Source organism: Cardiocondyla obscurior, linkage group LG18 (assembly GCF_019399895.1).
Source record: "Cardiocondyla obscurior isolate alpha-2009 linkage group LG18, Cobs3.1, whole genome shotgun sequence".
In the NCBI taxonomy this organism is placed as follows: domain Eukaryota; kingdom Metazoa; phylum Arthropoda; class Insecta; order Hymenoptera; family Formicidae; genus Cardiocondyla; species Cardiocondyla obscurior.
Genome location: NC_091881.1, coordinates 1,685,480 through 1,707,164, shown reverse-complemented (window position 1 = coordinate 1,707,164; position 21,685 = coordinate 1,685,480). Strand labels below are relative to the sequence as shown.

At 40.6% G+C, this 21,685-nt stretch overlaps 2 protein-coding genes across 4 annotated transcripts in view; one reads left to right on the top strand and one right to left on the bottom strand.

Moving 5' to 3' along the window:
- Positions 1-14,252, bottom strand: part of LOC139109772 (caspase-1-like) — a 30,977-nt gene extending 16,725 nt beyond the window's left edge. Inside the window, exons 1-2 of one of the 2 annotated variants that reach the window (XM_070669094.1) lie at positions 12,149-14,252; positions 8,269-8,519 (exon numbers count right to left, since the gene is read on the bottom strand). In XM_070669094.1, coding sequence (XP_070525195.1) covers positions 8,269-8,519; positions 12,149-12,255 — 358 coding nt within the window. In that variant the 5' untranslated portion in view covers positions 12,256-14,252. Of the gene's footprint in view, positions 1-8,268; positions 8,520-12,096; positions 12,114-12,148 lie in introns of those variants that run through there. The other variant, XM_070669095.1, reaches the window with a different exon arrangement.
- The window catches only part of LOC139109770 (alkaline phosphatase), a 147,665-nt gene that overhangs the window by 87,334 nt on the left and 38,646 nt on the right, over positions 1-21,685 (top strand). For both annotated transcript variants that reach the window (XM_070669088.1, XM_070669089.1), the window contains 3 exons: positions 14,262-14,436; positions 19,588-19,766; positions 21,236-21,443. In XM_070669088.1, coding sequence (XP_070525189.1) covers positions 14,262-14,436; positions 19,588-19,766; positions 21,236-21,443 — 562 coding nt within the window. The remainder of the gene's footprint in view (positions 1-14,261; positions 14,437-19,587; positions 19,767-21,235; positions 21,444-21,685) is intronic.

Here is a 21,685-nt window from a genome sequence, read left to right as displayed (position 1 = left end):
AAGTGGAGAGAAGGCATGAATTACATGCATTAAGAAATGTGAATAATTATGACGTGTCTGCGGGTAGTCGCAATCGTGCGCGAGTTATTCGAGAAACGCGCGACGGGATCGCGGGCGCCGACGCATTTTCCAGCGATATCTGCGTACCTCGATTTCGTTTCAATTTAGAAGAAAATTGAATTTGCCGTTGTTTATTTCAAAAGTTTCGTACGTGAAGTTTCAAAGGAATTGCGAGTCAAGGAGTACGTGTTCTTATAGCTTTTTCTATGGGTTGTATTAAGGTTGAGATTGCTATCATACCGATTTATTTATTTGTAGTCCCTTTAACAAATTACCTTCTCAACAAACTGAATTTATTAAATCCAGATCTTTTAATTAAACAACAAGCAGCTACGGGTAAAGAATAAAAATTTATTCTCGAAATTGTGGTGGTGATTTATTTCATACTTTACAACTAAGTATGAAATAAACGATTACACATGTTTGCGATACGTTGGTACAATATGAAAGGTTAGATGTACTCTCATTAAAAAAGAAAAAAAAAAAATAAATTTTTAATCAAAATATTCCAATTAAAATTGTAAAACATATCGTTGCAATGTATCAATAAAATATCGATGCTAAATAAATGAAATCTGCGTATAAACGAGTAATATGCATCAGGTAGATTATACTAAGGGAATGCAAATAGTTACACACCGAGTTTTAAACTCGTTACACTTAAACGGGCTTGGCAAGGTTCAGGATTACTTCACTTTACGGCGCTATTCCACCCTTCGCCTAATTATTCATCTAATTATTCATCTTACCATCGAAAGCGTTCCTGAATAGCCGAGAAATTCTTTACGTTCACTCTTAAATTATGCATTGAAAATCAAATAAACGCTTCTTTAAACGAAACTAAAAAGTATTCATTATAAAAGATTGAAATCTACAAAAAAAAAAAAAAGGTTTTGAAATAATTATTAACATATTTTTCTATTTTATTTAATACCGTCGAGGTAGAAAGCCGATTGAATTAAATAGAAACACTTTAATTATTTAAAGCTTTCGTACTTTTGGTTGCGTTAAAATTTTTTTTATTCTGGGAAAAAAAAAAGAAAAAAAAAACGCGTTGCGCATTGAATAAGTCATTAAATTTTTCTCTACCTTGCCATTTATTATAAATAAATCCATCACGAACCTTGTCAAGATTATCGTTTATCTCTGTGAGCGGATGATCAAACGGAAACAGAACGGATATCATTTTATGGGAAAAATATAGACGGTAAAGCGATAATAGATTAATATTCTCGCGCTTTCAATGTAACGCTAATGTACACGAGTTTCAGGTGAATTCTCCGCAAAAGAAAGAGAAATATACGGTGCCGATAATATAAGCAAATGTAAAATCCGTCAAAATATATCCATCGGCAGTTTAATTCTCCATTTGGCTTTTTCGTTTTACATGATTTTTTTCTGATCAGAATTTTTGTGTCGGGCATGCAGTGTTGCATATATATTTATATTTATAATATTATCGAACTGTTTACGTACATGGTTTATCGGAAAAAATATGCCGGGCAATATTTTAATTAATATAAATAACAAAAACAATGTTTCAATATTTGAACTTTAGATTTCTTTCGCGCAATTAATTATCCCTTTCGCTTGTTACATGACCGAAATTTATTTCTCGTACGTTGACAGTCGAGCGTTAAAAAAAAAATTCATTTCCCAAAAATTTATTGCACAAGAGCGGTTAAACTCTTTTTTTACTTTTTTTTTTTTACGAATACGACAAAAGTTGCGCGATAATAGTTGTAGAAATATGTCTCGAAAAGAAATTCGCGTTTCCGCTTGACGTGCTAGGCTGACGATAGAGTTCCACGGTACATTTTATGGCCGCACTTTATCGAGCCAAAACGGCTTTGTTGACAAAGAGTAACTCGCGTGGACACAAGTTGCAAAAATCATTCGTGTGTATTTCTCCCGTTTCTGACGTCACGATTTGACCCCGGCTTACGCGGATATTGACGACCCTTAAGGCGAATAAGCCACCGGTGTAACCGGATAAGAGCTGAGCTATTGTGTAATTGAGTTTCGCATCGTGCTCCGCGTAACTCGAAAAGGTGGCTTACGTATCCACCGTCGTTTTCCCTCACTTTGCATTCCGACGGAGAAAGAGGGGGGGAGGGGGAGGGAAAGGATAATACGTTAGGTGGAAATTCCAGGGCGCTGGATGCTCCTCTTGTTCCCCGGAAGATCATCCCGGCTACTTTTTAATCCGTTGTGCGTTAAAGCATTACTGCTCCGTGCTGCGCGATGTGGTAATATTATTACCCCGAGGCCAATCTTGCCTCGTTGCAACGCACGCGCGATTTTACGCTTTTGTATGCAGATAAAATAGGGGAGGCACAGAGCACGCGTTATCTCGACTACCTATATACGGCCGATCACATCCGAGGATTAATATCGCGTTTAAGATACACAACAGAAGATTATTTCAAACACCTGAAACATTTATATAATCGCTTTTTGTTTTTTCTTTTTTTTTTTCCCCGTGTAATTCTTATGGAATTGATTTGCAATTTTGATATTAAATCATGCGCGCAACTAATTGCATCATTATTAGATCATACTCCACACATGTACGCTTTAATAAATTATTTGTTATGTGTGCGGGATGTTTCTCTTGATAATATTGCTGAAATAGAAGCGATCAACAGATTCGTTAATATCGCTGATACTTTCATGAATAAATTTGGAATTATTTGAGTTAATTATGCACATTTATTAAGCATTGCCATAAATAACGTGCGCTACCATCAATATTTTTAACCGCTATATATTTTTTTGATATCATTACCGACAGTTATATACTTGAAATACCGTTTTCTGTGCTGAGATTAAAATAATTAATTGGGCTTCGAAATTAGATCCCGGTATATTTTTAAGGAGAATAGAATTTTTTATTAGACTAAGTGACCCGCAAGCAGAATTCACAAACGACAGTTGTTTTTTTTTTCAATAATTTTTTTAACACCCGTGAGTGCTCTTTCTTGAAAGATTCTCAGAAACAGGGAGGGAAATTTTTGTTTTATTACCGACGAGAGACCCAACCGCGATATCGAACGGTCCATGCAAATTGCGGACAATCATTCTTTCAAAGCGCGTAAAAATCCCGCCGGGGCGGTCACGATGGCAAAACGAGGATTTTCGCAGGCGGCGCCGCGAACTGCAGCCGGCAGGCGAATCTTTCTTAACGGAGGGCGGCCCGCGTGCGCGGAATTATTAAATTGCAGCGTATATTGTTATGCGCGTTGCGAACGATTGGCTTCATCGTGCCATCGTCGATACACACCCCGGGATCATCGGGACACCGGATGCTGCGCTCGCGGTCGCCGCCGCGCCACGGGGATCATTGCGTCACGCCGAGCATTGTCGACTCCACTGAATATCACGATTGTAATCAGACCCCAGCTGTACGCGCTACGCGGAATTTCGAAATACACCAAACAATTCGCGCAAATTTATTATTTTTTTTCTTTTTTCTTTCTCTTTTTCTCTCTTTCTCGTTTTTTTTTTTTCTTTTTTTTTCTCTCGACGTTTATGATGCCGTTGTGGCCGCGCATTGGGGAAACTGGAAAATGTCGCTAGTCAACTCGAAGCAACGTTGAATTTTTACAAGCGAAGTCTGCACGTCACAGTGCGCGCAATATGTAAACTAATTGTTTTTTTTTTTTTCCGTTGATCCGCGTGGAATATGACGAGGCGATATAACGCCGCGGGTTTCCTTTCTTCTCTCCGAAAAATATTTATCCACTATGAGAATCGAAATTATAATTTCCAAGTTTCTTTTCCCCTAGAGTAATTAATTTTTTAATTACATACGTCGGTATTAAACAAAATAAATATTTAATAAATTTCTGTAAACTATTAATTGACGTACAAAAAGAAAAAGAAATAGATTCGAATACGATTTGTTTTCTTCATCTTTCGATTAGCAGGAGATGGAAATGCGTTAATGTATACACTTGCTAAACGTAGAAGTTTAAGGTCTTCGAGTCCTGATTGAAATTCAAAGTAATTTAGAGATTGTACAGCGCTGACTGAAGTAGTGGAAATAATTTATGATCTTACAAAGCTGGTAGGCAATAGAACTAGTTTAAGCATTACGGTCCAAAGTCAGAAGTGACTTAGCATTGAAATGGCCTAATATTGTATAATATAGACTGCGAACTAAATGCAGCGGTGCGTTTTGCACAATGTTAGAATGGGATTAAGTCACTGTATTACGGGAACGTGTGTAATATGAGGAAACACGTAACGCGGAAACTTCAAGCGCAATATGTTCTTACCCGAAGTGAAATATTCTTATTCCGAGATATCTGCTCTCAACGTATCGGCAGGAATCTACGTTTCCTCGAGCATACGTAAACCTGTGCATGCCAATATGAAGTTATCGATTACGTCAAAAAGCTACTGTCTCAAAGGATTCGTCAGAAAATGTACGGATCGCCAAACACGCGCGGGAGAGAAAGTAAATCTTATTTAGTCTGTTCGTGTATCGGAGTTATGCGAACGCGGAATTAATAAAAGAAACGACATTTGAAGTTTTCTTTTTATTTTTTTCTCTTTTTTTTTACGGTAGCTTAATACTCAAGTTAGTCTAACAGTAAGCAGAATGTTCACTGTACTTGTACTTGACACGTTAACTTCGAAAACCTGTTTCTCGAGGACGCCGTACACAGTCCTTGCTTCTCGAGTAAGTGGATGCTGCGGCCGTGTTGACGAGCCTGTCAAGGAACTGCGGCATCGCGACAGGTATCGCGCCTTTCGGTAGGGAAGTGTCGGCAAATATCGGGAGTGCTTTACGTGCCGGTGCATCGTCGCGCACGCTCCCGCCGTTTGCCGTAACCGCGGTAAATGTTTGCCTGTCTCCTGCCGCAATATCTTGCGATTACGGCCGCGCGGTAGCGGGTGCCGAAACCGGGAAGACGACAACGGTGCGGGACGTGCCGTCGCGGATGCCATCGCACGTGTCGCGTTACCCCGCGGTCTGTCATCCGCCGCGCCGACACTCTTGACTGCGACGCGGAGTTTGTTTTCGGCACTGAGACGTGATCGGAAAATTCACGGGAAGAGAAAGAGAGAAAGAGAAAAAGTACGACCCGTGTCGTATCCATCCCCCTCGGCGATTTTCTGGTTGATTGTCCGATCGACATGTGGAGAAGCTTCCTAACTTGATTTCTCGTTTGATCTAACGCTCCCCGAGTGGAAAGTTATTTAGCTATTCTGATTTTGCAGCTAATGGGTAGATCGCGCAGATTAAATATATTCCTTAGCTAGTAACAGTCGAGCGAGCGTTGCGTAAAATCAGCACACAACAGTAGACTAGTACGCGGCGAAAAACGTTTAGATATCCAGCTTTTTTACCTCGTTATTAATTTAGTTAGTAATAATTGTCTGGTACTTAAAAAAAAAAAATTGCCAAACTAGTCTGAATATATCGATAATTTTATACCTATAAGAATGGAACGTGTTATTTAACAATAGCAATTTAATTCATTGAACGTCAGTTTTAATTAATTTTTCCAGTTTTATTCATTAGTCCCGAAGTTTACGTAAGCTTTAATTTCCATGTGATTTGTAATAATTATTGTAGAAGTTGTGAAGTACCTCCCTCCTCTTTCTCTTGTTCTTTTTTGAAAGTAATTTGTGAAGGCATTTAATTAAAGTAACGGTAATTTGTCGAAAGACATTTATTTCTTTTCCTCTGTTTTTTATTTTTTAATAAAAAAAAATTTTTTTATTTTTTATATCAATTTGAAACCAATTTTTAACAATGTTTTATATACTGAGTGCACTTATTAAAGTACAGCAATGCGAAATCAATGCGCCACGAAGCAATCAATTTTATCAGCGATTTTATGCGAACGACTTTAATCTTCGCTTTATGATCATTAATTACCTTTATAGCTTTTGTTAAATCGAGTTTGAAAGATATGTACTTTCTTCGCGGAGAATGCGACTTAATTTGTCTCTGCGATAGACAGTTTTCAACTTTATTACGTTTTCCCGTTATAACGTCGTAAACATTTATAGATGAATCAATTTTAAAATCACATTTACTTTTTGAGGTTTATCGGGCAGCATCTTCGATCTTTCCTAGCAGTTCGCCACTTTTAGTATCAATCAAGTTAAAATACCATTGAGAGAAGGAACTTTAGATTTAGGAAATAATTTTCTCTGCACTTGGACCATGGTATCTCGTTGCCTTATCGCCACCGTGACAATCTCGATGGAGAGTAAGAATTATCGATACAAGAGAAGAAAAACGGCGGCGGTGCAACGTGCTCTCGCATTGTTGGTTGATCAATGGGGGGAAAAGAAGAAAGCCGGAGCTACAACGACACGCGGACCGTTTCAATTGAAAAGTTCGGGGCCCTCATTCGACAGTCGATTCGCGTTTGTGCAACTTCTAGAGGTAGGAAGCCCGTTTCGCTCCGGCTTACGCGGAACACTGACAGACGAAATTAAAGCATCGAGCCTGGCGGGGATGATAGTTTGCGCAAAGTACGAAAAAGAACGATTTATTTATGCGACAACAGTTATAACGCGCGCTGACCACAGCTTTCCAAAGTAAATGGATACTTCTATCTTTCCAAATACTTCTGATCTAGTAATCGAATACGTGTAAAGTTTATCGGCGAGAGAGAAAGAGAAAGAGAGAGAGAAAAATTCGACGGGATTTTCTCCGTTTACCGCCGTTGTTTCTTTCACATATCGGTGGAAAGCAGAATTCGAGAAAAGTCTGCTTTAGTTGCTCCCAAGGGAAGTAGCGAACGAAAATTTGCTGCATTTTTGCGCGGCCAAGTTTTGAAGTGCTCTCTTCTTGCTCCTTTTGTTCTACCTTTTCCTTGTATCAACTCTTCTGACGGATTTGTCTCGCGCGGTCAACGACGTTGTTATCTGCTCGAAATTTCGGTCTCGCGAGATCAGTACTTGTACTGAAACTTTTTGCCTACTTTACTGGGTATTTAACAGCACGCGTTCTAGTCAGACTACTATTAGTCGCTCGCGGGAAGCAAATGTTTCGAACGCACACGCGACATGCCGCGTGAAGCACGGCGACGATTAGAATTTAGATGCAAGTGGTAAATGAATACGACTTGATAGAGAGCATCATGTCGTGCGGAGGTGAAGGCGCGAAAACTTTTCTTATCCAGCGCGAAGTTCCGTAATCATCGGACTTTCCGCCTTACTTTCTGCGGCACCTGCCGCAGCCGTATTCACGAGATTGCTTTGTTAGTTATTTGTTGAGAAACTCGGTTCGCTGCGACGAATAGTCGTTTAATGAGCTCGTCCCGTTGTAAAATGTTTGTGTAACTCGTCGCCGGGTCTTCTTCATCGACGCGCATCATTATCCGCCTCGCGTTAACCGTCGGAATCCACCCGCCCGTTTGCAAGCGCCGCGACAAAGAATCCATCGGCAATTATTAATGCATTTGGAAAGCATTCTCGCTTTTGTAGACGCGATGCCATTAGAGGAGCGGAAGATTATCGAACGCGTGAAATTATTTGAGTGATTTAGTTATAAAAGTTAGTGGCTCTGACTTTTTAACAATTTCAATTTAATTTTCAATTATTAATATCTAATATCTCTTTTTTTTAATTTTTTTTTTTTGACGCGCATGTATTAGAGTTTTATCTTTTACACTCGTTTGTCAAATTGAAAACAATTAGACTTGGACTAGTACATTTATCTAACGAACTACGAGACTCTGTACTAAAAGGATTTTTAGAAAGATTCCATTTCGTGAATTTAATCACGATGATATCAGGCGTTAAAAAAAATGGATGAAATTGTTTTCTCGTGAAGTTCTTTTTCCTCTCTCAAACGGTAATTAAGTTCAAATTCTTTAAAAAGTTTGCGATTAAAAGTAAGGGAAAAGAAGGATTCCCAAGTGCTCCGTATTTTCTCCCAGTCTCGAAAAAAATCCAGTCGCTTTGTCGCTAGACGCGAGACGGAACGAAAGTACGCTCATTGTGAACGGATAAGAAACGATGGTACACAGGGCTAACGATGTGGTTGCGTCAGCGTGCAATTTCGAATGAACAGAAATAATGATATCGTTTCCGAGATTTTTTTTTTTTTCAAACGAGAACCGTTCGTTATCTGAGTGGCGCTCAGGAACCATCGTCATCGGTTTGATCTGCCGTTGTGATAAGTGATACGTAACAAAGAGCGACGGTTACAAGTGGCTTACCGGAAGCAATACTCACTCGACTGTAAGACCGTGGATATTGTTTTGACTGCCGGATCAGTGTAAACTCGAACGTCAAACTCGAGCTTATCTAACGACGTTTTGAGATCCAGAGCGTCTTTTACGGAGCCCTTCCTTGTGGCCATGTTGTCGAAATGAACGTGGTTCAGAATGAGCGCTACTCCTCTACTTTTATGCGTCATGTTGTATTCTTCGGCGGATTGATCGATATCGACTTTTATGGCCTTTTCGGCATCGACCGAGTCTTTACTGAAAATATTACAAAACGCTGAAAAGCTATTCAAATTAATTTAGAGACATTTACAGAATTTAGAAAAACTTCGAGAAGAAAGTTATTGTAACATTTAAAGTCAGTATGTTAATACTTTGCGCTTTGATTTAAATTCAAATGCGAACCATGGTGCAGCGAAGTCATTTTACTTCAATAACAATGGTCGATATTCCTTGAAATTATAATTATAATTAAGTTCGCGATGGCTGCAACATTACATTTTCGTTATCTTATCACGGAAAGTTAGTAATGTTATTCGAAAACTGAATACTAAGGCGAGTGCATAAGTTCACGGTTCTGTTTCGTTAATTAATGTCGAAAATGACATTGCGGGATATTATCTCGGAATATGTTGAAGGTTCTAAACTTTTCGCCGGTCTTGATATGACGAAATGGCGAGAGCAGATAAAGAAATTTACTATTATACGTTACGCGAGATCCGAGAAACAAATGATTCCGTAGTTCCGCCATTAATAATACAACGGAGCTGCGGAATGAAACGGGCGGAACCTCAGTATAGTTATTTATATCTTGGTTGGATCTTAATTAAATTTTATTTTCTCCGCAGAAAAACGTGTTTGAAAACGGAAATATTGTATTAATATTAACGTTTTTCTTTGCTTCACGTTTCACTGTAAATTAAAATGCTCGATACCACAAATCTCAAACGCAAAAATCAACACAGCTTCCATAAAAGAACTCGCGAGTGAAAAGACTGGCACGATAACAGTGGAATATTTAACGTAAAACAAAGAAAAAGAATATCCGGCAGGAAGCTGGAAGTTGCGGCGAAGACTAGTTTCGTTTTCATAATAGATTAATTATCCCGGATTACTCTTGATGCACGTTTATTTAGAAAAAAAAAAGCAAAAAAAAAAAATATTGAAAAGATATAATATTTCCGCTATTCTTTATTATTTTTCAATATTCTTCTGCATTAAATGAACTTTTATAAGCGCGTGCATTAACAGAGCGTACAAAGAAACAGAGAAAGAGCGGGAGAGAAAACAAGTGGACGGCATTGCGGACTGGCAAATAAATGCCAGTAGCATTTAGTGTAATGTCTCTTTGTACAGTTGGTGTAATTAGGCGGTAGCTAGCTAGTTGTAGAATTCCAACTTGAGGACAGTCGCAAATAGATGGCCCGGCCAATGCGCGCGAGGGGCGGCGAGGAGGGGGAGGGGGACAACGAGCGAAAAAGAAAGAGAAAAAGAAACGGGCGTATCCGGAACGTTTTGCCTCTTTGCGGTTGCCTTTGAGGGGGAAATATCGAAGCATTTCTCTTCTTAAAGCGATGTGGACGGCGAAAGAGAGGATCTTGCCCGGAAAAGTGCGCCCTGAGTCTCTACTTCGTACTTTCCGCTCACGTGCCCTTACGCAGACGGATATCCTGTTTAGCCGTGGGACTTGGGCACAGCGCGGCGGCGGAATCATACCGCGGTCAATTTAATTTCAACTTAGATCGCAATCGTGAACTTCTGCTGCGATTCGACGGCGGTTTTATCTTATACGCCGGCTCGCTTTCGACTTCCCGCGGCTCTCGCACGTACGCGCGATCCAACTTTCGCGAGTTACCGCGATTACGGCTGCGCCCGGATCGGGCCCGGCTACGCTGGTCGAAAGTAAATCGGTGGTATTATTGCGCAGAATAGCGCGCGAGGATGAGATGGTGGAACTGTCTGAGCCCCATTGAACCGAATGGACCGTAAACTCGAAGCGTTTAATCCTCGCGCGGTTAGGCGCGTGCTCGTAAAAGTTCTTGGTCTGTCTAAGGGTCAAATGCAGTCCGTAGTCGCCGCGGTATAATTTGGAGTAAGCATATTAAATTTAGCCAGCATAAGGCGTTTTATTTAATTTCTAATTCGATCTAGAGGAAATAACGAGGCATGAATGTTTTACACGCGTAGATATACCTAATTGTAGATTAATAAAAAAAAAGTCTGACGTCTCACGGTAATCAAAGCTTTAAAGTGATAAAGTCATGGGATTAAAGAATCGGTACCAAGGGTCGCGTTTGAGTTTTATAGACGAACATGCTAATGTATATATCACATTTATGAATACATGAAAATGACGTGCGGACATAACCACCGACGTATATCATGAAGAACATTCAAAATATGTAAGGGATGTGTGCGAGGGGAAGGGGGAAGGGGCGGGGGAGAACACAGAGAACGGATGTGACAAAACCACTGCGGGGCGCTTACGAACTAGTCATAAACGTGGTGAGCCAGTGGCCATTACGAGACAAATGTTCGTCGTGGGAGAAGTGAGTTACCGGCATTACCGCGAACGCTGCGGCGTTTACTTTGGGCTCTAAAACATTTTGCGCCTAACGGCCGCCAACTCTCCCCGCTATTATGAATATAAATCTAAAACCCGCCGCGGCTACCCGCTCGCGCAAACTCCCCGCGTCTCCTCTCTTCGGTATCTGACAATTACACCAACCATGCGTAATGCGCGGCTACGGAAATAGCACGCGCCAGAACACTGCTCTCTTTTTCCATGTACATGAAAGAATCTTGATTAAAAACAAAATTACAAAAAAAAAAAAAAAAGAAATGCAACATTAAGTAGACTAATGGATTTAATTGAATATATAAATCAATTAAAAAATAAAATTTGATAATTATTTTATAATTAATTGGAACCGAATAATTGAATTAAAATAATTGATTGGTTATCTTTTTATTTATATAATTAATATGGTTGTTTAAAATGCGGAAAATATATTTTTTTTTGTTGCACTTTGTGCGATAAGCTCGATTCCACGTTATCGCGATTGAAACCAGAATGTGCGTCACTTCGTACGACTGATCTTGAGATTAATTCAAGAAAATGATAATGCATTATAGCACAGGTAAAATTTTCTTATCGGATAACGTTGCGGTCTTTGAGTAAAAAGAATACTTTTGGTTGAAAAATAACTTAGAGTTAAAAAAAAAAAAATAATAATGTTCTCGATTATACGTCATCACACATCACACGCAAATAAATTGCATACAAATTCGCAGCAGTATTTAAATGAGCATGCAAACAAAATAATCTGAGAGTGATTAAATCAAAGTGAAAAAGTAAAATAGCTTTAATGTCAACATTTTATTTGATTCACATATTTCATTCTTTATTTGTAACCAGCGTCACGTATTATAGGAAAACAGATAAAGAAAGAATTATCTTCTGAACTCTTTAGAGATAAAACAAAACCGACTGTGAAAAATAAATGCGAGATAAACGATATATTCAGTACAATATCAAATTTTTTTTTATGATTTCTATTTGCAAGAAGAGAATTATGTAAAAGAAAAAAGAAAGAAAGAACGGAAGATTAGCATAAAATTTTGATATTATACATTAGCAATACTATTTGTTTTATGCGTATTTCGGATGCAATTTATCGGTTTCTTTTTCCAATGAAGATTATAGAGGAGTTACGAAGTAGCAAACGTTAGTCCGGGTAAGCGAGTGGAAGAAGAAAAGCGAGAGAAAATAAGCGTCGAAAAGCGCTGAAAAGCGCACCTATCGTGCCAGTCACACGTCGATTATTTGCAGTACCTCTATATCTCTGCGCTTTATATCGGTCGCGACGTGACGAAGTGGTGCTTACTTTGCCTTCCTGAACGGCCATCCGTCCGGCACGCTCCGCTGCGATCTGTCCGGAGTCGAAACAGCCCGCTGTTTCTGCTGCGGAATGCACTTGTCGTCCGCCTGCATGTTGCCCCTGTCGGTGCACCTTCTAACGATCTCCCAATTTGCGTTTGTTCGTGACGCGACCGTCCGCTTTTACCCGCACGCCAAAGAGACACACACGTCGAATTTATCTAATCGACGTACTTGGTCGAGGAAACGCCTGATAAAAGGTGTCGGCGATAACGCTCGACGATAATCTATAGCGCCTTCGTGCCTATCGAGGAGAGCCAAAAAAGCTGCGTGTCGTTGCATATCGCGAGCTGCATAGATTTTGTCGAATATTACATGATATATAAATATATATTTTTTTTTACCGTCAATATAAATCGTTAATAATATCTTGACCGACAATTTTTTTTCTCTCACTCTTTGTACGATATCGAGTATTCACGTATTCGAGTGGAACTGGGAGTCCTTAATTTGTCTAATATGAACAACTGAATCGTTATCTCTCCTCTCGCTAATTTCATGCTAGGATATTAGGGTTTGTGGTGTTTAATCGGCATATGGCTAGTCGTTATTGCGGGTTGCATTTCGCCTCGGGCGTTCTACTTTGCCGCTACTTGGCGATCGACCGTGTCGTGCGGCTCCGCAGTTAATCCATAACGTATTTGAATTGACGATGCATGGCTTTTAGTATGATAATGACGAGTGTGCTTTATAGGTGTTCTTGCGCAAGAGGAAATCGGCACTTCTCGGCCGATGTTGTAGTGTCGGGATCGCATAGTCTTGAAATAGGAACTCGCACACTCGAGCGAATCAATTTGACTTTCCGTGAAGCGAGGGAATACTTAAACGGCCCAGTCGTATAATAAGAAAACCACCGGGGCATTAGCGGTATTTTACGCGAAAGCGTCGCCTTCAAACGTCGCCGTAAGAATTTATGCGCGCGAGTTTGTTCCAGCCAGTACCTTACACGATCGATCTCTAAAACTCAATTTAAGAAGCCGTTCATTACGGAACGTAATCGGGATTCGTGACGAAGAAAAGTATAATAATCTGAAAATCGTAAGTGATCCTCGATAAACGTTTGGAAAGATTATTTTAATTTCGTGAGAGTAATTGATAGCGAAAATTACTTTAAGACACGCATATATTATTAACCTCTTTCTTTTACATGCCGAATGGTTTTTTTATCTGTGATAAAAATTTTTATTATAATACTTTTGGGCGTATTCATCGAGTGGCCGTTTTCGGGTAATTTTTATTCTGATGGGGAATGAAAAGCGGCATATTTTTATTCGCGAATTGCCAGTGGTAATAGAACGCAGCTGTCGTTTTCATCAAAGCTCGCAATGGGTTGAGTCGGGCGAGCCGATGGACGGAAATGTCCATTTGCTCGTTGCAGTGCTTACCCTAGAGCGCTGAAAGCGACGTGCGGTTCCTAGACAGCGGTGACACACTTCGACCCATATCCTGTTATCCGACGAAAATCGCCAGTCATGACACATAGGGACGACCGTCCACTTACACCGGAATTTCTCTTTACCGTGAAACTTATCATTCCACCCTCGATGCTCTTAACGTTCGCGGAACTTGATGTACGGCAACGCCTTATTTACGTGACCACGGACGCGTTAACCGTATGAGTAAACTGCGAAATTGCCAGCAGCGGCACGAAGTGTGCGGAGATCCGGATTATTCTTATCCCTCGAGTTTAATACGCGAACGAAATATCGTTACTTTAATTGTTAAATATTTTAATTGCTTCTGCAATTGAAATTCAAGGGGAAAACTTCAAGTTTCGTGGACGTATGAACTGAAATGACCGAAGTATATAAATTTCGTTTAATTTTTTACGTGCGGCAATGGAGTTTTGTGGAAGAGAAATTGATTGAGGGATTCGCAGATGAAATAAAGTGCGAATCGCTTTCGACCTGGTTTTACGTGAGAGTTATAATTTACTGGGATAGGTTTTTTTTCCCCCTTTCTCGCAAGAATAAAATTTTCTCCGGGTTGTGACTTTGCATTAATTGCATTTTGATTACACGAAGATATGTAATTTAATTCCCGTTATTTTGTTTTTCTAGACGTACAACATGGACGCCCAGGTTGGCGAATCGTCGGCATGCGCAACGGCACTGCTTTGCGGAGTTAAAGCCAATTACGAGACCGTCGGTTTGGATTCATCGGCACGTTTCGAGGACTGTTACTCGAGCTTCGATGCGCGCGTTCCTTCACTTATAAATTGGGCCCAGGATCAAGGTAAGTTTTCCCCGCCCGTATACGTCGGCACAAGCCGTGAAATTATAATATTTAAATAATTACGCAAACAAGAAAACGAGTGGCAAACTTGTGGAAATTTCAGTTTAGTGTAGCGCTAATATTTTAATGAACTTCTTAATGAACGAAATTGACAGGGTCTATCAAAAGACGAAATTGGAACGCATTTTTTTTTCTTAAAGTCAGTCGGGGGAGTGAATTTCTTCGAATAATGGGGGAAGGGTTAACAAACGCTTTATAATTAATATACAGCCCCGGACACGTACAGATTAATCTTTCTAATCGGGTCGTTACTTTCGACCGAATTTCACGGGGCGGCGTTTACGATCCCGCGATCTCGTCATTATGAGCAAACGTAATTAATCTGCGCATACATCCAATTTACCAGGGACGGGCGTTAAAACGATTAAACTGCCCAAACACGGCGCACGATTAAATGCCCACGTATAAATTGAATTCGCGCTTGCGCTCGTGTCGCATCGCACATGCAGCGCGCATCGTATTCTTGGCGCGCGGCGCTTGACCGGAAGCCGATATCTAATTTACGGCTGGCGCTAATTGCACCAAGCTAGAGCGATTCCGCCTAATGGAAGATTTCACGTGCTGTTTATTAAATCGCGCCGTATATACGAGAATATTCTGGACGTGGCCCACCCCAACTTTCGCAGTTTCACGCCTCGTATATCGAAGCTCGGGGTGTTTACGGCGTCGCACACTAATTACTGGATTTGCGAGGAAGCAGATCAGAAGACTTGAAAATTCTTAAAGCCAATTGTCATAGTATTTTTTTTTCCCCCCTTTTTTCTTTAGTTTTTTCGTATTTTATTTTTATTAATTTAAATTTTTCGAAAAATGAGAATAAACGTGCCTACCCAGCACGCTGTTCGAGGCGATCGAGTGTGAGAGTGCATTCTATTGTGTTCGCCAGATGTAATTTACGCGCGTTTAATTTCCTGAAAGACGATCTCGGAGTATTCGCGTACTCAATCCGTAATGCCAAGCCATTCGAGACGCGTATCGTGCCGTAAAGAAATCTTCCACGTGGCCGCATTGCGCGTCAAAGGCAAAAGCGTACTATTCGAAACAGCCGTCTTGTCGACGGTAGTAGAAAATGCAATTAGAGAAAAGCGAAATGGTGCTCGCGACGACGTCGACCAGCACCGTCAAAGGCGCCGTTGTTACGCGACATTGTCTACGTGCTGGGTAAATCACGCGGGCTATTATAGCGTTTTATTACGCCATAGCTAAAACGGCCGCTGTAAAGCTAGATCAAAACTGTCAACGTTTACGTATATACTCCAATATTATATATAATATTATTGCGGAGAGCTTTGCCGGGTGTCTGTTGCAGAAGTAATTATCGACGGTACCATTGTAATTGCTTCCGCCGCAAAATTGTAAGTTTACGAGTGGAGAGTGCCGGCAACGGTGGCGAATTAACGTTACGCACGTCCCGTGTTTCCCGGCCCGGTCATTAGTAATCGCTTACGGTATGTTTGCGATGGCCGGTCGCGCCCGCAAAGAACCATCGCGCGAACGAGCGAGCGCGTTGCGGTGTAATCTGCTTGTAATGTAATTTCTTGCTTACGCGAGCTAAAGCGCAGATGTTTGTGAATCTCTCGCGCGCGTCGGATAAGTAATAAACACCGGGATATACGCGATATCTTCGCCGAGGGGTTGCCAAGTTCCGGCAACGCGTTGAATTCACTCGACGAGCGATCGCCACCCTCGCTTCACCCTCGGCTTTCTCGAGTAGGGCGGCCTTACCCTCGCAAATTCGAGTGAGAAATAGTATACATTACGGGGGCTTAACGTCATCGTGGTTGGGGATTTTACAGGTCGGTTCCAATTAACAGGAAGGAAAGCGCTTTTTTTTTTTTTTTTTTCCTTATTGAGACGCGCGATATTGCGATATATGTCGCGACAGAGCCCGGCCGACCGCGTATCGTTTCCGCGCCCGTATCTACGGTAACAAACAGCAGCATTGTGTTTTTGAGCAGTTGACACGTTGCCAGAACCGGCCGGCGCGACCCCGGCAATATGTATACGAGTGTGTACGCGTAGCTGACACGCGCGAGCCACCGGCGTTGTGTGCACCCGCGGCTATGAAAGGACGAGCTTGCTTTGGCACGATCATTAAGATGAATGGCCCAGCTGATTAATCGTGCGCCGTTTGCCGTTGACACCCCTGGCTTTCCGCGTGGCCGCGCCGCGGCTTTTTGGCCCCCTCGTCGGCGGTTTGTCACGTTCTTTAGTGTGACGGTTGCGACGACGTGGTGCTGATGCACGGCGGCGATGTAAAATTCGACGTCGAACGAACGAAGAGGCGCGGGGAAATTGAAAACAGCGGGAGACAGCGGAAAAACGATGGTGGGATAGCGGAGATAATAAAAGCGATAATTGAGAGCGAACGGAACCGTTATCTATCACTCGGGGAATAATCGTCGCTTTTGCCTGCAATAAGGCGAAAAACGCGGAATAATAAAGCAAACACTAAAGGGGCGAAAAGAAAGAACGGGCAAATTAGGATGGATGGAGAATATAAGAAAATAGCAACAGAAATTAAAGCGTAATTTCGACGCATTAATTTTTCTCTTTTTGTATAATTTCTTTTTTTCTGTTTTAAACTCATGACATGCACTCGTTATATTATATATATATCGTTGTTTTTTTTTTTTTTTAATTGTGCTCCAGCAGAGAGATATTTCCTTTGTTTAACGCGACTGTAATTATTATATGTGTATCAAAATTTTGTAAAAAAATTTCGCTTTTTATTCGATTTACTTTTTATCTTGCAACATATACTTATATTTTAATACATATACACATATATATTTTTTTTAAGTCAATTTACTCCAAAAAAAGCTATTTTGTGTACTTATTGCGATGTTGCGTGTGATACTGGTGCCATTAAGTATCGACATTTAAAATAAAGTATCGCGGGATCGATATCCGATTTTATAGCGGATCGACAGTGGTGTGTCTACATCCCGTTAGATGTAAACCCAGAGATTCGAAATGTCATTTTCCGATATCGCGATTTCGCTAAGGAGTTCGCGCATTAAAGCGACTTCGCTCGCGAAAGGGATAAGTTGCGGGAATAAGGATCCCTGTCCTCGAGCTACCGCGCGACTTACTACGGTCCATTTCGTGCATCTCGAGGGGCGAATCGAGATTCCGCCGGTTCTCATCCGGCGTTCCGGAACTCCTTGAATTATCATCTTGAATCGCGGGTCGTGCACGACCTACGAAATCGCACCATCGTTTCGCCCATCGGAAAGCGGGGAACGAATTGAGTACGACCGCAGAGGATCCGGCGGACGATCCCGCAGGAATATTTACGTTCGCGAACCGCCGACCCGAGAACATCTTGATGTAGGCCACCCCCGTTCCCTTTCGGCGAATTTTATGGGCACGCATAGGAAAAGAGACCCAATAAGGTTGGCTAAATTTTTTTTTTTTTTTCTCGATGACTCGAAGCTGAGAATGAACCGCCCGGAGTTTTCTATAACCCCCCAAGTGTGAATATTCGAGAAAGATTTTTAAAACTTGTCTGGCAAAAATCCGACTGATACACCTGCTGTTTTTATCAACTTTTTAATTTGAAACTTCAGATTACTCGACAGATAAGCCTCAAATTAAATTCCTCTTAAAGCAAAGTCACTTCAAGTTAACAAAGAAACGAAGTTCCGCCGTCATGCCGTTATTAGGGGGCCCCTGCTGCCTGCCAAAATAATTTAATTTCCGAAACAAGATATATAATTAAATATCTCTTTAACGACTTCGGTGTTTTTATGCAAGGTTTTTTCAACTTTTACTGCTGAATTTCAATTATTCAAAGAATGTGAAAAGAAGGACGGATAATTTGTGTAAAAGTTTCACACAAGATTTTCGCATATATGTAAAATAAAGTAAAAAACGCTCTAAATCACTTTTTATGCGAAAGTGCGATTGACCTAGTTGCGTTTTCGAATTTCAACTTCTTAATACAGAAGCGTAGGGTTTCGGAATTTAATCTTTCGAGTTGGTATTGATAATTACGTCTTTGGCGGAGAAATAACGTTACAAATTAAACGGGATCACGTAGTAATAATTTCGAGTGCAGATATCGAGATCAAAGGGTCCCTCGGCGAATCTTTAATGAAGGACCACGCATCGACACACTCGAGTCGATTAGCATTGAACTACCCGCGTTACAGCCACTCCCGTAATTACTGACCTCGGCAGAGAGCGGCACACATTGCACAAGCTCTGCGTGCCAACTTAATTCCTTAGCCCATTCGCGTTAAGCAAAATCTTCGAGACGATGCCTGCCAAGGTTATTGCAAACCTTCGCGTAATTAAAATACAATTTCTAACTTGGACCGGTGCAGTGCATTTTCGATTTTTCTATCGCCACCCAAGCTTTCAAATACAATAAAACATATTTTTATTATTGTTGAAGTATAAAAACATTACGGAATACTGCGCGAGTGGATTTAAATTCGTAAAAAAAAACGTAAAGCCTCGAGAGTGTTATTAGTTTTAAATATTTCGAGGTAATCGCGCTTTTCAGATTCGAATCGAAATAAAATATTAAATATTTATCGAATAGAGAAATTAATCCTAGGATTTCAAAAGAAATGTGAGTCTTCAACGGGATTAGAATTTACACCTGCGAGCAAATAGCTCCTAACTGCATCTCCGCTAAGCACGATACACTCGATTTGAAATTCCTCTGAATAATACATCGTTTGATTTCACCGGTAATAATCCCCACGGCTCTACCCTCCAGGCTCGGTTCGACATTCTGAAATCCACTTCGCCCTCCAATGAAGTATAAATCGTACTGATTCGCCTCGAGGGTCGCTACTCGGGGAAATTTGTCTTCCGGGTCTACGTCAGTGACGGCGCACGCTTGGCTCGCTTAAACGCGATAAAGTCGGACGCGGATACGAACGACCGCGAGGATCCGTAGGGGTGATTTACGAAAGCACGTACGCGCGCCGGAAAGTTTGCCGGTGGAACAAGGAGAGAAAGCGGGTGGGTGGAGAGATAAAAATCAAAGTAGACGGAGAGAAAGAGAGAGAGAGAGAGAAAGGAGAGGGCGAAACTCGTCGCGGAAAAGCTATAATTCGATTTTTCTGATCGCAGGCAAATCGACGGGTCTGGTTACAACCACCAGGGTTACACACGCGACTCCGGCGGCTCTTTATGCACACGCGGCCAGCCGTTACTGGGAGGACGACGGCAAAGTGCCACCTGCTGCACGTACCTCTTGCAAAGACATCGCGCGTCAGCTGCTCGAGGACGAGCCCGGCTGTAACATCACTGTACGTAATAATATCCTTGCGCTCATATGTGGCGGGAATATTCGATACTTTTTGCTACTTTATGCAAGCTCGATGGCTGTATTTCCCAGAATGTAGCTTCGACAAGTAAAGGAAGTGAATTTCGTTTTGATATTTATGCTTTACTTTGTACATTTCACACGTTCTTTCAATTGCAGTCGTACTTTAAATCCTCATCCCCTATCGTTTTATAGCGTTTCATAATTTTTTTTTTTGTTTTTTTTATCCCTTTTTTTCACTTTTCAAAGCTACGTCTTATTTCAAGTTTAAATTTATCGGAAGCTTTAACTTGAAAGTTTAGGTTTTAAATAAATTTAAACTTGGAAGTTAAACTCGATAAATATCACTTTTAATTCAAGTCTTTCGGAAAATGTGAAATTAATAAAACTTTTACGAGCGCAATTCGCTCAAAACGGATAACTGTCAATGAGATAAAATAAAAAAAAAAAGAAAAATTAAGTGTTTCGATATTCTATTGTCCGTTCCGCGACGAGTTGAAAGGTGCGACAGTCAAGAAGATGTAAATCCTGTTCGGTGCGATTACATTTGCCGGATGTATGACGCATAGAGGTTTTCACAGTTATGATTCGTTCTTGCATACGAGCGGACGTAAAACCCGTATCGGGGCTCGTTCGTCTCCTTTATCACGCTTTATTGCGCCTTCTATCTTGTACCGATAGACATGAAACATACATATGTCTCGCAGTTTATTCACATCTTTTATAACGTAATGCTTGTTTAGTGCTTTTCTCTTGTAATCAAACTGATGAAATCAACGGATAATAAATTGCTACAGCCCGATATAAAATTATTACTTACGCGAGAAAGAAAGTCTAACATTCATAAACTAAAAAAAAAAATTTTACTTTATTTTATTAAATTTTTTTAAATTCTTTGACCAAAAAATTGAGAAACCTAGACCGATTACAATTAGAAAGACACATTGCGCTCCGCATTTAAAATAAAATATTGAACGACCAAACGTTTGCGTATTAAAAACGAGGGGGAAAAGTGCATGGTAATGGTCGAACTAAGCGCGACAGGATTAATTAGAGATCTTTATCTTTCGGAATAACTTGTGATGTGCTATTTTTCGAAAAGGGGTCTTTGCTTCGAAGTTTTGAACGAAGCAAAGAAGTCCGCGGGCGATTTCATTGGTGCGCCTGCTTCTCGAGAAAGTTGAGGCAAAACTTTCTTTCTCATTAAAGTCGGTTCCGCGTGTCTCGTCATGGATAGGTATAGTCCGACAGATCGAGAAGTATAGCGTTTCGGGTAAAAACTCAAATCTTTCGGTTTGATGGAGAATATCTTATCGAACAAAACCGGCAAATCCAAAAAAAAAAATTTGTTTACTAAAATATTCTATTGAATAAAAAAAAAAAAAAATTGTCTAAAACTATATGTATAAAAACCAGCATTGTAACGAAAAGTACGTTATTTTATCGGCATAGGTGATACTTGGTGGTGGTAGACGTCACTTCGTACCAAAGGTAACTTTGGATCCCGAAGAGCCGGATAAAGAGGGCAGGCGATTGGACGGTCGTAATCTCATCGAAGAGTGGTCGAGAAATCATCGTAAGAGGAACATAGTTGCGAAATACGTCGCCAACAAGGAGCAATTTGAGAAAATCGACACACGAAGAGTGAGCCGATTGTTAGGTAATTAATACTGCTGTTTTATCAGTTATTCGTACATTATTACATTGCGTAAAAATTTATCGTTCATTATTCATTGAATGAAATTGGAGTAATAACCCTGAGGCTACTGAAACCATTGAATAAATTAATAAATAACTTTTTCCTGGGTTATTTGAAAGAAAATTTTAATAATTATTTAAAATACTTTTTTTTTTTAAGGTTAATTAAGGCACATGACGTAATTAATAAGTATTGCGTAATTA